General features: G+C 37.2%; 1 protein-coding gene across 1 annotated transcript in view; it reads left to right on the forward strand.

Annotated features, from left to right (window-relative positions):
• Window positions 1-16,739, forward strand: part of TACR3 (tachykinin receptor 3) — a 97,766-nt gene that overhangs the window by 25,140 nt on the left and 55,887 nt on the right. Inside the window, exon 2 of the mRNA XM_074228769.1 lies at window positions 13,499-13,687. Coding sequence (XP_074084870.1) covers window positions 13,499-13,687 — 189 coding nt within the window. The remainder of the gene's footprint in view (window positions 1-13,498; window positions 13,688-16,739) is intronic.

Genomic DNA, 16,739 nt, shown 5'->3' on the forward strand with positions numbered 1-16,739 from the left:
CAGGAACGCTCCAAAACATCTAGAAAAGAACATCTGTAAAGCTTCTTCTGATTCTCTACTATACATCCTTGGCTAATAGGTAATCTATGTCTAAAAGAATGGATCATTTAAGTTCTGTTATATAGAGACAATGAGAAATATGACATGAAGTGAAATAAATGTTTATTAAGCATCCATTGTGCTCTAAGCACTAATCTAAGAACTTAACAAATATGATCTCATTCAATCCTCACAACAAACTTAACAAACATGACAAACTATTAACCCTTCTTTGCATTTGAGAAACTGATGCAAAAAGAGGTTAAAAGAGGTTTTCCCAGGGTCATACAGCTATTTAAGCTGAATTTAAACTCAGGTCTTTCTGACTTCAAGATCAATATTATATCCAGTATACCACTTAGCTGTCTCAATATGTGCAAAGTACTCTGTAATACTAAAAACTCTATGTAACTGCTTATTATTGTTAGGAGTTACCAACATCATTTCTGTTCAAGATCCATAGCCCTGATCTTTACCAAGTTTGATTTAAAGGTATCATACAACCTCAGCTAGGGATACTACAAATACCAAGTAATATTGCCCGGATTGTTCAATGCTCCTGCAATGTTATGAGAATTCTCAGACACACCATCTTCTAAATCCTGTTGTACTGTGAAAATGATATATTAATTTATTCTGAAGAATTTGATTAACAATACTTGACTTTGTACTCCAATTCATTGCACAAGTACAAGTTGTGAAGCTGTAGCAAAAACAAACAAAATAAAAAAAAATCTATTTATTAAACAACAGAACATGGACCCCAATCTGAGATAGTAGTAGAATGTAATAACAAAAAAATACTTGGTTGCACTAAGAGAAGCACAATATCTAGAACAGTGAGGATGATAATGCCTCCATATTTTGCCTTACTCAGATGGCATCTTGAATGGTTGTCTTCAATTCTAGGAGTTACATTTTATCTAGGATGTAACCAAAGAGTGAAGGTATCAAGAATACTGTTATAGGTGGAGCAAATGAAGAAACTATGAATAGTTTTCTTCTAGCAGAGAACACACACTTTCCTTCTCTTGGTAACGTGGTTAGAGACAATAGTGTGAACTGATGCCTATGCTGTCAGGCAAATATTCCTGTTCTTTTTGCTTTTATTTTTGCTATCATTTCTGTTGTTGTTAGAAAGGCAGATCAGTACTGGGAGTAGGATTTGTATCTGAAATGGTTGTGATATAAAAAACAAAAAGACATTAATGGTGTTTTTTAAATAATTTCAAGGCTGAAGAGCTGCCAATAAATTAATTGAAAATTTTGATGTCACTTTAGGAAATTCATGATGGGCTTGGTTAGGGTCTCCGTAATGACTTGCCCACCTGTCATGCTACCCCATGGACACCTTTAAACATGCCCATTGTTTATTTCTTTCTTGAAGTTGATTTTTTATATCACATTCACTTCTAACTCCTCTCCCAAGTGAGCTTTCCCTTTAATCAAAAATTTTAAATGAAAGATATTTTTAAAACAGTTCAACAAAGTCAACTAATATGCAAAAGACAGATGTAAATATATACATCTATGTGCAAATATCAGAACATTCAAGCTGGCAAAGATGTACAATTGAAAAGGCACCATGCCTATAGACACTCTTTACAGAATATACCTCTATAGAACTGTGACATTGGCCTTCTCCCAGGAAATTTGATTCCACCTCCTCAGTGTTATTGGATTAGGTATAATCACAGCTCACATCTGGTTACATCTAATGGAGCAAAGATAATTACATTCTTTTCTTGAAAGACATTACATGAATGCTTAGGTTATAGTGTATACAATCACCCTCCTGATACAAATGAGCATAAGACCCATATTATCTCAGCAATTTTGAATTACTTTAAATATTGATGGGCAAAGTCTATAAAACTGAGTTAATTAAAATATAGATTTCTTTTGGGATCATCAAGACTGTAGAGCAGTATTGTAAAAAAGTATTTCTTGTCTCTCACACAATCCTGCTACTAACAAGCAAGTCCCCTAATTAAGAAACTAAAAAATAAACAAGAAAAAGCAATGCATCCTTGTAACCATGAACTTGGAGGTATCTTGACTGTAAAGATTGCCAATCATAATTTTATCTAAAACTTCAATATTTAGAAAAGTATGGCCTTTAAAATCAGATGTTATCCAGAATACACAGAGAGAAAATACTACATAGAGGCATCTATATTGCCTTTTCATCTTGGTTCTATATTTCAGTTATAAAAACCTGTGGCACAGTAGATAAAATGCTGGGTCTGGAGACAGGAAGATATTTTTTCTTGATTTCGGATCTGGTCTCAGAAACCTACTAGTCATATGAACCTGGAGATTATGAATGCTCTCCTAACCTGGCCCTGATCTGTGGGGCATCCCTTTCTGCCTTGGAACTGTGAAGAGGGTCACTGCTCCACTAAAGCAGTAAGTTCCATAATGCCTCACATCCTTGTCCTGGAACTGGAACCCCAGAATGTGACCCAGATCTGAGTTCAGGCAAAGCAACAAAGTCCTGACTCAGAGATAGTAGAGCCCTTTGTAATCTCCTTCTGACCCCACTTACTGTCCATGAGCTGAGACCTCTGGAAGCAGTTGCCCCTGCTGAATCAGTGACTCCTGAAGTTGTTCCTGTTTGACTGGGATCAGGTCTGGGCTGCTGAGACGTGCGATGCACTGTGTTCCATTCTCACCCAAGTAGCAGTTTTCCTACAGATCTTCCAAGTTGTCCTTGGCAATCTCCAGACTTTGATGTCTGGAAAATACCCTCACTTTCACTGATCTAGTCACTCCACAGTTTGTTCCTGGATGGTTGGGGCTGGCTTGTTTTCAAGGCAGCCCAAACTGCACTGTGGGTGCTTTCTCACTCCAATGCAACAGTCCCTTTTTGCCAGTCTTCCAATTCTTAGATTGAAAAACTGTTTCACTCAAGTTTTTGTGGGTTCTCTCCTCTAGAATTTGATTAGTCATCATTTAAAGGTATTTGGAGTGGTTTTCTCCGCCATCTTGGCTCCACCCCCTAAACTCTAGGTAATTCTCTAAGCTTGGGATATAGGTGTTGATCTGCATAGGTAAAAAGAATCTATCCCTGGAAGTTTCTCATACTCATGAAATCACAATTTCGGTTATAACAAATTAACAGAAACAAAAAACCTTTTACCATCTCCTGCTCAATGTGCATCCTGATGTCTTCAGGTTTCAGGTTCATAATATTGTGCCAGATTTAGGTCTCAAATGAGGTCTGCAAAAAAGCTCTTGGTCTCCAGGAGATCATTTTTTTTTAGGTTTTTGCAAGGGAAATGGGGTTAAGTGGCTTGCCCAAGGCCACACAGCTAGGTAATTATTAAGAGTCTGAGACCAGATTTGAACCCAGGCACTCCTGACTCCAGGGCCGTGCTTTATCCACTGCGCCAACTAGCCGCCTGAGATCATTTTCTTAATTTCTCCTTGACTCTCTTATAATAGCAGTGTTTTTAAAGGGAAAAGCAGATTTGACATAATTTCCATTCAACTAAAAGTACTTTTGAGCAAAACTTTAAGTGTCATGAAATCATACTGTCCATTGTCTCATAGGAAAGCCAGCTTTCAAATCAATTTGAATATGTGATCAAAATCTGAAGGTTAGATCGGGGGGGGAGTCAGTGAAGAGGAGGGGAAAGAGGATGATGATAAGATTGCTTTCCCCAGAGATGCAAGGAATCAAATTCTGGTAGATTGCAAATAGAACAAGATTGTTCACTTTCAGCAAAAGAAAGACAATATGACTGTAGAAAAGTCATTTGTTGCTTCAAATGCCTGATCACTTAAGCCAACTAACTTCTGATTTCACAATTTTGTTAAAAATTACAGTAATGCCGAAAGTAGTAAGAAATTGACACATTGTAGGCTGCTTTGGAAAACTTTAAAATTATCTCTATCTCTGAGTCTAAAATTTGGAGGGAGAAATTATTTAAATTAAAGCAACTGCTTCCAGAGCTTTCAGGTCTTGGATCATAAAGGGGTCAGAAGGAGATTTAAATTAATTAAATTAATTAAATAAGGGCATTTTTACAAAATCACTTAGAATTACTATCTCTTTTTTAGCCATAGAATGTTTATTAAAGATATTATTTGAGGTTTACAGTTTTCCCCCAATCTTGCTTCCCTCCCCCCACCCCCACCCCACAGATAGCACTCCATCAGTCTTTACTTTGTTTCCATGTTGTACCTCGATCCAAATTGGGTGTGATGAGAGAGAAATCATATCCTTAAAGAGAACAGAATTCTCAGAGGTAACCAGTTCAAATCATAAGACATCTGGGTTTTTTTTCCGAATTAAAGAGAATAGTCCTTGCACTTTGTTCAAACTCCACAGCTCCTTATCTGGATACAGATGGTACTCTCCTTTGCAGACAGCCAAAAATTGTTCCCAATTGTTGCACTGATGGAATGAGCAAGTCCTTCAAGGTTGAACATCACTCCCATGTTGCTGTTAGGGTGTACAGTATTTTTCTGGTTCTGCTCATCTCACTCAGCATCAGTTCATGCAAATCCCTCCAGGTTTCCCTGAAATCCTGTCCCTCCTGATTTCTAATAGAACAATAGTATTCCATGACATACATATACCACAGTTTGCTAAACCATTCCCCAATTGAAGGACATTTACTGGATTTCCAATTCTTAGCCACCACAAACAGGGCTGCTATAAATATTTTTGTACAAGTAATGTTTTTACCCTTTTTCCTCATCTCTTCAGGGTATAGACCCAGTTGTGGTATTGCTGGGTCAAAGGGGATGCACATTTTTGTTGCCCTTTGGGCATAGTTTCAAATAGCTCTCCAGAAGGGTTGGATGAGTTCACAGCTCCACCAACAGTGTAATAGTGTCCCAGATTTCCCACATCCCTTCCAACAATGATCATTATCCTTCCTGGTCATACTGGCCAATCTGAGAGGTGTGAGGTGGTACCTCAAGGAAGCTTTAATTTGCATTTCTCTAATAATTAATGATTTAGAGCATTTTTTCATATGGCTATGGATTGCTTTGATCTCCTCATCTGTAAATTGCCTTTGCATATCCTTTGACCATTTGTCAATTGGGGAATGGCTTTTTGTTTTAAAAATATGACTCAGTTCTCTGTATATTTTAGAAATGAGTCCTTTGTCAGAATCATTAGTTGTAAAGATTGTTTCCCAATTTACTACTTTTCTTTTGATTTTGATTACATTGGTTTTATCTGTGCAAAACCTTTTTAATTTAATGTAATCGAAATCATCTAATTGGTTTTTAGTGATGTTCTCCAACTCTTCCTTAGTCATAAACTGTTCCCCTTTCCATAGATCTGACAGGTAGACTAGTCCTTGATCTTCTAATTTGCTTATAGTATTGTTTTTTATGTCTATGTCCTGTAACCATTTGGATCTTATCTTGGTAAAGGGTATGAGGTGTTGGTCTAATCTAAGTTTCTTCCATACTAACTTCCAATTATCCCAGCAGTTTTTATCAAAGGGAGAGTTTTTATCCCAATGGCTGGACTCTTTGGGTTTATCAAACAGCAGATTACTATAATCCTCTCCTGATTTTACACCTAGTCTATTCCACTGGTCCACCACTCTATTTCTTAGCCAATACAAAACAGTTTTGATGACTGATGCTTTATAATATAATTTTAGATAGGGTAGTGCTAAGCCACCTTCGTTTGCATTTTTTTTCATTAAGGTCCTGGCAATTCTTGACTTTTTATTTCTCCATATGAATTTACTTACAATTTTTTCTAGCTCATTAAAGTAATTTTTTGGAATTTTGATTGGTAGGGCACTAAACAGATAATTTAGTTTTGGTAGAATTGTCATTTTTATTATATTAGCTCTACCTATCCATGAGCAGTTGATATTTGCCCAGTTATTTAAATCTGATTTAATTTGTGTGAGAAGTGTTTTATAATTGTTTTCAAAAAAGATTCTGAGTCTGTCTTGGCAAATAGACTCCCAAGTATTTTACACTGTCTGAGGTTACTTTGAATGGAATTTCTTTCTAGCTCTTCCTGCTGTTTCTTGCTAGTCATATATAGGAAAGTTGAGGATTTATGGGGGTTTATTTTATAACCTGCAACATTGCTAAAATTGCTAATTGTTTCCAGTAGTTTTTTAGATGATTTATTGGGATTGTCTAGGTAGACCATCATGTCATCTGCGAATAGTGAGAGTTTTGTCTCTTCCTTCCCAATTCTAATTCCTTTAATTTCTTTTTCTTCTCTAATTGCTGCTGCTAACATTTCTAATACAATATTGAATAGTAGTGGTGATAATGGGCACCCTTGTTTAACCCCTGATCTTATTGGGAATGCCTCTAGCCTCTCCCCATTGAGTATAATGCTTGTTGATGGTTTCAGATAGATACTGCTAATTATTCTAAGGAACAGTCCATTTATTCCTACACTCTAGTGTTTTTAGTAGGAATGGATGCTGTATTTTATCAAAAGCTTTTTCAGCATCTATTGATATGATCATATAATTTCTGATAGGTTTGTTGTTGATAAAATTGAGTATACTAACAGTTTTCCTAATATTGAACCAACCCTACATTCCTGGAATAAATCCTACTTGATCATAATGTATTATCCTAGTGATGACTTGTAGTTGTTTTGCTAAGATTTTATTTAGGATTTTTGCATCTATATTCATGAGGGAAATAGGTCTATAATTTTCTTTCTCTGTTTTAACTCTTCCTGGTTTAGGTAGCAGTACCATATTGGTTTCATAGAAAGAGTTAGGCAGAGTTACTTCTTTCCCTGTTTTTCCAAAGAGTTTATATAGGATTGGAACCAATTGTTCCTTAAATGTTTGGTAGAATTCACTTGTGAATCCATCAGGCCCTGGAGATTTTTTTTTTAGGGAGTTCACTAATGGCTTGTTGAATTTCTTTTTCTGAGATAGGGTTGTTCAGGTATTTAATCTCTTCTTCATTTAACCTGGGCAACTTATATTTTTGTAAATATTCATCCATTTCACTTAGATTATCAAATTTATTGGCATAAAGTTGGGCAAAATAATTTCAAATTATTACTTTAATTTCCTCCTCATTGGTGGTGAGTTCACCTTTTTCATTTATAATACTAGCAATTTGGTTTTCTTCTTTCTTTTTTTTAATCAAATTGACCAGAGGTTTATCAATTTTATTGGTTTTTTCATAATACCAACTTTTGGTTTTATTTATTAATTCAATAGTTTTTTGGCTTTCAACTTTATTAATTTCTCCTTTGATTTTTAAAATTTCTAATTTGGTATTTGATTGGGGATTTTTGATTTGTTCTTTCTCTAATTTTTTTAGTTGCATGTTTAGTTCATTGATTTCCTCTTTCTCCAATTTATTCATATAAGCATTTAGAGCTATAATATATCCCCTGAGAGTTGCTTTGAATGAATCCCATAGGTTTTGGTATGTTGTTTCATTATTATCATTATCTAGGATAAAATGGTCAATTCTTTCTATAATTTGTTTTTTGGTCCACTCATTTTTTAATATGAGGTTAGTCAGTTTCCAATTTGCTCTGGGTCTATATCTCCTTGGCCCAGTATTGCATATGACTTTTATTGCATTGTGATCTGAGAAAGATGTATTCACTATTTCTGCCTTTCTGCAGTTGATCATTAGGTTTTTATGTCCTAGTACATGGTCAATTTTTGTATAAGTTCCATGTACTGCAGAGAAATAGGTATATTCCTTCCTATCCCCATTCAGTTTCCGCCATAAGTCTACCATATCTAATTTTTCTAACAATTTATTTACCTCCCTAATTTATTTCTTGTTTGTTTTATGATTTGATTTATCTAGATCTGATAGCGGGAGGTTGAGGTCTCCTACTAGTAGAGTTTTGCTGTCTATGTCTTCCTGTAATTCTTTCAGCTTCTCCTCTAAGAATTTGGGTGCTGTCCCACTGGGTGCATATATATTCAATATTGAAATGACTTTATTATCTATGATACCTTTTAGGACGATAAAGTTTCCTTCCTTATCTCTTTTAACGCTATTTATTTTTGCTGCTGCTTTGTCTGAGATAAGGATTGCTACCCCTGCTTTTTTTACTTCAGCTGAAGCAAAATATATTTTACTCCAACCTTTTACCTTTACTCTATATGTATCTCTCTGCTTCAAATGAGTCTCTTGTAAGCAGCATATTGTAGGATTCTGGTTTTTAATCCACTCTGCTATTTGCTTACGTTTTAAGGGAGAGTTCATCCCATTCACATTTAAGGTTATGATTACTAATTCTTTATTGCCTTCTGTGCTATCTTCCCTCTGTTTGTATTTTTCCCCCTTTACGCCCCTTTTATCCATATTCTCCAGTATTTTGTTTTTGAATACCACCCCCTTCAGTGTGTTTGCCCTCCTATATCACTCCCTCCCCCTTCTTTCCCCTTTCCCTTTTCCCTTCCCTTCCTTTTGTTATTTCCCCTTATTTCCTCCACTCCCCTTCCCTTTCTCTGTCCCCCCCTCCCCTTTTCCCCTTTTACTTCTTGAAAGGTTAGATGTTTTATAAGTTAACTGAGTATGTGTAGGTTGACTTAAGCCAAGTCTGATGAGAAGATTCAGTTGTTTCTCCTCTACTCCCTTCTTCCCCTCTATTACCATAGGTTTTTTGTACCTCTTAGTATAATGAGATTTGTCCCATTCAATCCCCTCCCTCCTCCTGTCTCTTTCCTGTCCCCCTTTTTGGGGAGGTAGTGTATTTTTTTTAGATCATTCTATCTAAGTCATAGAAAATTCTGAGTGTCTGACCCTTCTAGTTCAGTATATTCTGTTGAATAGAGTCCAAATTCCTGAGAGTTATTAGAGTCTTTCTCCCTGGTGGAGTTAAAGCCAGTTACATCCCATTAGATATCAGTCTCCTGGATAGGTCATGGATGTCCAGCATTTCTGGCTAGATATATTCTCTCTGTTAGAGTCACATTTCTCAGGATTCTCAGGATTTATGAGAGTCTCTACCCCCCCCCATGCTGGGATATAGCCAGTTTCAACTTGCTGGATTGCATTTTTTTCCTTCTACCGCCCCCCCCCCTTTTTTTACCTTTTCATGTGTCTCTTGAACCTCCTGTTTGATATCCAAATTTTCTGTTTAGTTCTGGTCTTTTCATCAGAAATTTTTGGAATTCTTCCATTTCATTAAATGTCCATCTTTTTCCCTGGAAGAGAAGGCTCAGCTTTGCAGGAAAGTAGATCCTTGGCTGCATTCCAAGCTTTCGTGCTCTTCGAAATATCTCATTCCAGGCCCTTCGATCCCTTAAAGTTGATGCAGCCAGGTCCTGCGTGATCCTTACTGTGGCTCCTTGATATTTAAATTGTTTCTTTCTGGCTGCTTGCAGGATTTTCTCTTTTATCTGATAGTTCTGGAGTTTGGCCACAACATTCCTTGGTGTTTTCCTTTTAGGATCTTTTTCTGGTGGGGATCAATGTACTCTTTCAATAACTACTTTGCCCTCCGATTCCATGATGTCAGGGCAGTTTTCCATCACTAGATCCTGTAATATTAAGTCCAGGCTTTTTTTCTCTTCAGTGTTTTCAGGAAGTCCTATAATTTTCAGGTTCCCCCTCCTCGATCTATTCTCGAGGTCAGTGGTTTTGTTGATGAGGTATTTCACATTTGCTTCTATTTTTTCTATTTTTTGATTTTGTTTAACTGACTCTTGCTGTCTCGTGGAGTCATTAGTTTCTGTAGACTCCATTATTTTTTGGGGGGAGGAGTTTTCTTCATTAACCTTTTCCAATTGGTCGATTCTACTTTTGAAAGAGCTTTCCATTTGACCAATTGAGGTTTTGAGAGAATTAATTTCTTTTTGCATTTTCTCATTTGAGGATCTGAGAGAATTATTCTCATTTTGCAAGGTATTAATTGTCTCCCCCAAATTTTCCAGTTGATTTTTAAACTCCTTCCTTATTTCTTCAAGGAAGTTTTTCTGTGCTGGAGACCAGATTGTATTCTCCTCAGAGGTTCCAGGTCTCTCTGGGTTGGGGTCTTTCCCTTCCAGGAATTTTTCTATGGATCCACCTTTCCGCTGACCCTTCTTCATTATGCTAAGACCTTGAGTTGAATGGGGCTGGTTCACCTGGGCTTGGGATCTCTAAAGGTTTTACTGAGTGCAGTTTCTCTGGCTGGCCAGTAGGAGGAGCTGGTTGCCCTCTCTGGGGTGTCTGTGACCTTGGTTTCGAGGCCTTCTCCCTTTGCTTGAGGGAGGGAATTGGAGCTATTGAATTCTTTTGCCTTCAATCAATGGTGGGCTTTACCCTGGCCTGAGGTGATTCCTCAGCTGGGCTGGTTCTTTTGCTCACACACCTGGGCCTGCTGGTACTCAGCCAAGGCTGCTGCGGGAGACGAATCCTGAGGTAGATTTTCCTCTCCTGGCTTTTCTTTCTGGGTTTCCTGGTTCGGATTTCTTTTAAGAGGTTTGTTTCATGTGATAGATGGGGAAGAGATCAGGAGACTTTAGAACTGTGCCTGTCTTCTCTACGCCATCTTGGCCCCTCCTCCCCTAGAATTACTATTGCTAATTAAAATTTAAGTTTCCTCTTTGAGGTTGCTCCTGCTCTCAGTTTCATGGCTTAATTTAAAGTACTTGTGCAAGTTAATTCCATTACAAGGGCATATGCAGATTCTATTATAATTTCACAAGAATTTGATGCTATCTCCTTTTTTACATTTCTGAAAAAATGGATTTGGTAAAATTGTTAGAGAGTGATCAGTTTCATTTCATTTCTGTTTCGAGGTTATTAGAGGTTTCTTTGTTTAGATTCAGTAATTTTAGGAAATATCTAAATCTGGTTTGAATTTTGAACCTTTTTTAAAAAAGAAGCAAAATTTAGTTTTGATTGAAGGTCAAAAAACCATATTTGGGTTCAGTTTATGGCTTAAAAAGTTAATTGATTCATCATAGTTTAGAGGTCAAGAGATCTGGAAAATACAGACAACAATTTTTGTCCTAAGAGATAGAAAAAGACAGTTTATTTTTCAGTTGTTAAATGAAGGCCAAAAGAAATCTTTCATGTCAAATCTGATGATTCAAATTTCATGGGCCATGGGTAGCTACAGAAGCAGTCACTAATCTTTATGATAAAAAAGGGTATCACCAGGCTTCATTCTACATTGGGCTTCACAGATTAAAACATTTTGTACAGGAGTCAGAAGCAAATGGGAAAAGAATCAGGCCCCAATAATGCAAGCAAATTTGCTCTCCCTGGTTAACCATACCAAACAAGCATCTGCAAATGCATCCTGACTTCAGAGAAGAAATGGCAAACAACCAAAGGAAGCATATTACAGTAATCTCACCTACAAGGTGCCCAGAGATATAAAAAGTAAATGCATTGAGTAAGCTAAAATTGACAATAATGGTAGCAAGAGAGGAAGACAGAAAAAATGACTGAGTACAATGATCCAGAAAAGCAAAGAAATTTCAGAGAGATAAGACATAATAGTTAACAACAACAATAATAATAATGATAATAATAATAATAATAAACTGATTCATGCAATATTTACTACATACCAGATATTAGGACAAGTGTTTTATAATTACTTTCTCTTTTGATCCTCACAGCCACCCTGAGAAGTAGACACGATTCTCATCCTCATTTTCACAGATGAGGAAACTGAGATAGACAGGAATTAAGTAACTTACCCAAGGTCACACAGCAAATAAATGTCTGAAGCTGGATTTAAACTCAGGTCCAGAGTCCAGTACAGGACTCTATCTACTCTATAATCTAGCTGCCCCTCAAAAAGACAATTTTAAATTTTACTTTGTTCACTTTTTAAAATTTCCTCTATATCTTATCTTTCTTTCTTATGGCTTTTCCTACTTAGTTCTAATTTTTTTCACAACATGACTAATATGGAAATATGTTAAATATGATTACACATGTACAATTTATACCAAATTGCTTCCATGGAATGGGGAGGAGTGTTTCCATATTAGTCACCCTGTGAAAGAAGAATCAGAACAAAATGGGAAAAATCATGAGTTAGAGAAAAGCAAAAATTAAAAAATTAAAAAGGCAAAAACTATATGCTGTGATCTCCATTCAGATTTCACAATTCTTTCTCTGGATGTAGATGGCATTTTCTATCTGAGGTCTTTTAGAATTGTCTTTGATCACTGTATTGCTAAGAAGAACAAAGTCCATCAGAGCTGATTATCACGCAGTGTTGCTGTTAGGGTATACAATGTTCTCTGGTTCTGCTCACATCACTCAACATCAATTCATGCAAGTCTTTCTAAGATTTTCTAAAATATGCCTGCTCATTGTTGCTTATAGAGCAATTGTATTCCATTATATTCATATGCTATAACATGTTCAACCATTCCCTAGTCGAAGGGCATTCCCTCAATTTCCAATTATTTGCCATCATAAAAAGAACTTCTATAAATATCCTTGTACATGTGGGTCTTTTTCCCCCTTTTTTTGATCTCTTTGGGATACAGACCTATTAGTAGTATTGCCCATTTGGCATTTGTAAAAGTAATATTTAAGATAAGGATGAGAACAAGCTAAAAGAAAATTGAATCTCTTTATGGATATCACAAAGCTGAATTTAGCATTTATTAAAATCTATATCTATGAAAGAAATGCCAGTGACTTTGAAACCATTTTGGCAGCATTTGTTTGGAGAGTGAGGAATTCTGTTCGAAGAGAGAATGATGTAATTAAAGTTTATTTAAGCCTATTGTGTTGGTAAAAGTCTATAATTCTCACTTAGGCTGAGGGTGGTGAACTGCTTAGCTTAGGCTAAGTACTTTACAAATATTATCTCATTTCATCTACAAAATAACCCTGGACTTAACCTCAATGCCTTGCAAAAACTAAAAAAAAAAAAATGACCCTGGGAGGCGAGTGCTAGCATTATCCCCTCTTTATAATTGAGGACATTGAGGCAGACAGAGGTTAAGTGACTTTTCCAGAATCACACGAAAGTAAATATCTGGGGTCAGATATAATACTCAATACTCAAATTTTCCTGCCTCAAGACCCAGTGCTTCTTTTATTACTCCATCTGGCTGCTTATAGTGAATTTCTAGAGAGTGGAAGACCATTAGGCTTCCTAAAGGGAGATGAAAAATTAGCACTAGGAAAAAAATGAAACAAGTTTCAGTTTCTATGCTCATCAGAAAGAAAGTAGCCACCATCTTTGGAGGTGAAGTGGAGGGAAGAGAGGGAAGAAAAAGGGAAAATAAAAGTTATTTGATAATTTTATTATATAGTTTAAAAGAATAGCAAGCTGTTATAATAAATTTTCAATTCTACATATAATCTTTTTTTATTCTACTATGTTATGAAAATGCTTATTTTGTTTCTAAAGTTCCAAGTAAAATAATTGTTTTTAAAAGTGTTTACCAATTTCATATTGCTTTTCATAACAGAGAGATACTTAGTCATGAGCCTTGAATTTTTATAAATAAAACTTCTCCTAACAAGAATTTGGATTGTTGCTTTGTTTTCAAAATAGGTATGTGGCCATTATACATCCTCTGAAACCCAGACTATCTGCAACTGCTACAAAAGTCGTCATTGGAAGTATTTGGATTCTGGCTTTCCTTCTTGCCTTTCCACAGTGTCTTTACTCCAAAACGAATGTGATGCCTGGCCGAACACTTTGCTATGTACAATGGCCAAAAGGTCCAAAACAGAATTTTACGTGAGTTAATTTTATTTTCTGTCTTTCTTATAAACAGTATAGTGGGAAAGAGCCATAAAAGATCATGGACTATTAGGACAGACTTTGTGTTTCTCTACTGTTTTATCAAATTTTTGATGTATATTTAAGATAAATATATTTATTTTTTATTATTTAATTTCTTTTTAATTTTAATTAACTTTTTTGTTTTTCTTTATTTTATATTTATTTATTCTCTTTGTTTGTACAAATAATGTTTTTATATATTAATAAAATATTCTTGTTCAAGAATAAACAGAATACCCCTCCCCACACAAAATATAGACTCGCTTGAGCGATAAAGTAAAGGGGAGAGAAAAAACTAAAATTAAAATTAAAAAAATAATAGTAATAATTGTAAGTATGGCCAGGTGGCACAATGGACAGAGCCCCAGCCCTGGAGCCAGGAGTACCTGAGCCCATATCCGGCCCCATACACCCAACAATCACCCAGCCTTGTGTCATGCAAGCCACCCCAACCCCAATGCCCTTCCAAAACCAAAAAAAAGAAAAAAAGACCCCCCCCAAAAAAATAAACTAGTAATAATAGTAGGGGTGGATGGGTGGCAGACAGAGCATTGGCCCTTGAGTCAGGAGTACCCGTCCAAATCCGGCCTCAAGACACCCAAAGATCACCCTGCTATGCAGCTCCAGGCAGGCCACCCAGCCCCATTTGCCCTGCAACCCCTCCAAATAATAATAACAAAAAATGTGCTTCAGTCTTTGTTCCAATACCAACAACTCTGTTGTGGGTGAATCACATTCTTTATGGTAAGTCCATCACAAAAGTTACTTCCATATTTTTCCAATGTTGCCATTGCTGATCGCGACTACCTCCTTTTGTATTTCTCTACTAACATGTACTATATTTTCTTTCTCTTTCACTCTGACTCTGCTGTAGGGTAGCTGAGTGGTGCAGCAGACAGATCCCTGGTCCTGCAGCCAAGAGGCCCCGAGCCCCCATACCACCCCTTAGGCCCAGCATCCACCTGGCCCTATAGTCCTGGACAGGCCATCCAATCCCAGCCCCTTGCAAGAAGTAAAAAAGAAAATGTGTCATATCTGACCATTATCCCCCTATGGTCCATCCTCTGGTCCATCCTCTCCTCCATCACTCACATCACCCCCCTTCCCCCTATGCCCCGCTTCTTACTCCAGATGCCTATACCCCATTGAGTATATATTCTGTTTCCTCTCCTAACCACCTCTGATGAGAGCGAAGATTCCCTCATTCCCCCTCACCTTCCCCCCTTCCATATCACTGCAATAGCTCATTGTAATAAAGAAAAAAACTTATATGAGATATCTTGGCCTATTCCCCCTCTCCTTTTTCTTTCTCCCATTACATTTCCCTTTTTTCTATTGACTCCATTTTTGCACCATATTTGATCTTCAAATTCGGCTTTCTCCTGTGCTTCAACTATAAAAGCTCCCTCTACCTACTCTATTAACTGAGAAGGTTCATATGAGTATTATCAGTGTCATTTTTCTATGCAGGAATACATGCAGTTCATCCTCATTAAGTCCCTGATATTTCCCCCCTCTCCTCCAATCTCCATGCTTCACCTGAGTCCTGTATCTGAAGATCAAACCTTCTGTTCAGCTCTGGCCATTCCAAAAGGAATATTTGAAATTCCCCTGGTTCATTGAAAGTCCATCTTTTTCCCTGGAAGAGGACATTCAGCCTTGCTGGGTAGTTCATTCTTGGCTGCATTCTAAGCTCTTTTGCCTTCCGGTATATTATATTCCAAGCCCTACAAACTTCCAATGTTGTTGCTGCTAAGTCCTGTGTGATCCTGACTGCAGCTCCATGATATTTGAACTGTGTCCTTCTGGCTGCTTGTAATATTTTCTCTTTGACTTGGGAGTTCTGGAACTTGGCTATAATATTCCTAGGGGTTGGTTTTTTGGGACCTCTTTCTCGGGGGGATCAGTGGATTCTCTGCATTTCTATTTTGCCCTCTGCCTCTAGAATATCAGGGCAATTTTCCTGTAGTAATTCTTTGAAAATGATGTCAAGGCTCTTTTCCTGATCATAACTTTCAGGTATTCCAATAATTTTCAAATTATCTTTCCTAAGTCTGTTTTCCATATCAGTTGTTTTTTCAATGAGATGTTTCACATTTTCTTCTAATTTTTCATTTTTGGGGTTTTGAAGTATTGATTCCTGATTTCTGGTAATTTCATCAATCTCCCTGAGTTCTATTCTTTGTCTGAAGGATTTGTTCACCTCAGAGAGTTTTCTTATCTCTTTTTTCCATCTGTCCAATTTTGCTTTTTAAAGCATTCTTCTCCTCCATAACTTTTTGAACTGTTTTATCCATTTGACCTAAGCTGGTTTTTAGCATGCTATTTTCTTCAGCATTTTTTTGGATTTCCTTGACTAGGCTGCTGACTTCATTTTCATGTTTTTCCTGCATCTCTCTCCTTTCTTTTCCCAGTTTTTCTTCTAACTCCTTCATTTGATTTTCAAAGACTTTTTTGAGCTCTGTCATAGCCTGAGCCCAATTTCTGTTTTTCTTGGAATCTTTAGATGGAGGAGCTTGTGCTTCCTCTTCTTCAGACTGAGTATTTTGATCCTTCTTGGGCTCATATGAAAATATTTCTCAGTGGTCTTCCTCTTGTTTCTCTGCTTGCTCATTTTCACAGCCTGAGCCTGTTTGGGGTGCTTCCTGAGCTTTTGGGACACTCCCACAAGGGTCTCAGTGTGTGAGGCTCTTTCCTCCCTCCTGGTCTGTGAGTGACCATATGCCCCCCCCTCTGCCCCATGGCTAAGGTGGAAGGGGTCCTGCTTTTATATGGAGGGGGCCTAGACTGTGATCAGGATCTGAATGTGGTCAGAACCCCAGTGTCCTGTTCCAGGGGTAGAGGACAGAGTTTGGCAGTCTCTCTTCACTCCCTCCCTAGGTTCAATGGGCTCATGCCCTGGGGGCTCCTGCTTATTGGCTCCGCCTACTTCTGTTTCCTGGATCTGGGCTGCAGAAAGACCACATTGCTAGCTGTGTGCCCTGAGCACTGGGCTTCACATACTTGC

Source organism: Macrotis lagotis, chromosome 3 (genome assembly GCF_037893015.1).
Source record: "Macrotis lagotis isolate mMagLag1 chromosome 3, bilby.v1.9.chrom.fasta, whole genome shotgun sequence".
Lineage (NCBI taxonomy): Eukaryota > Metazoa > Chordata > Mammalia > Peramelemorphia > Peramelidae > Macrotis > Macrotis lagotis.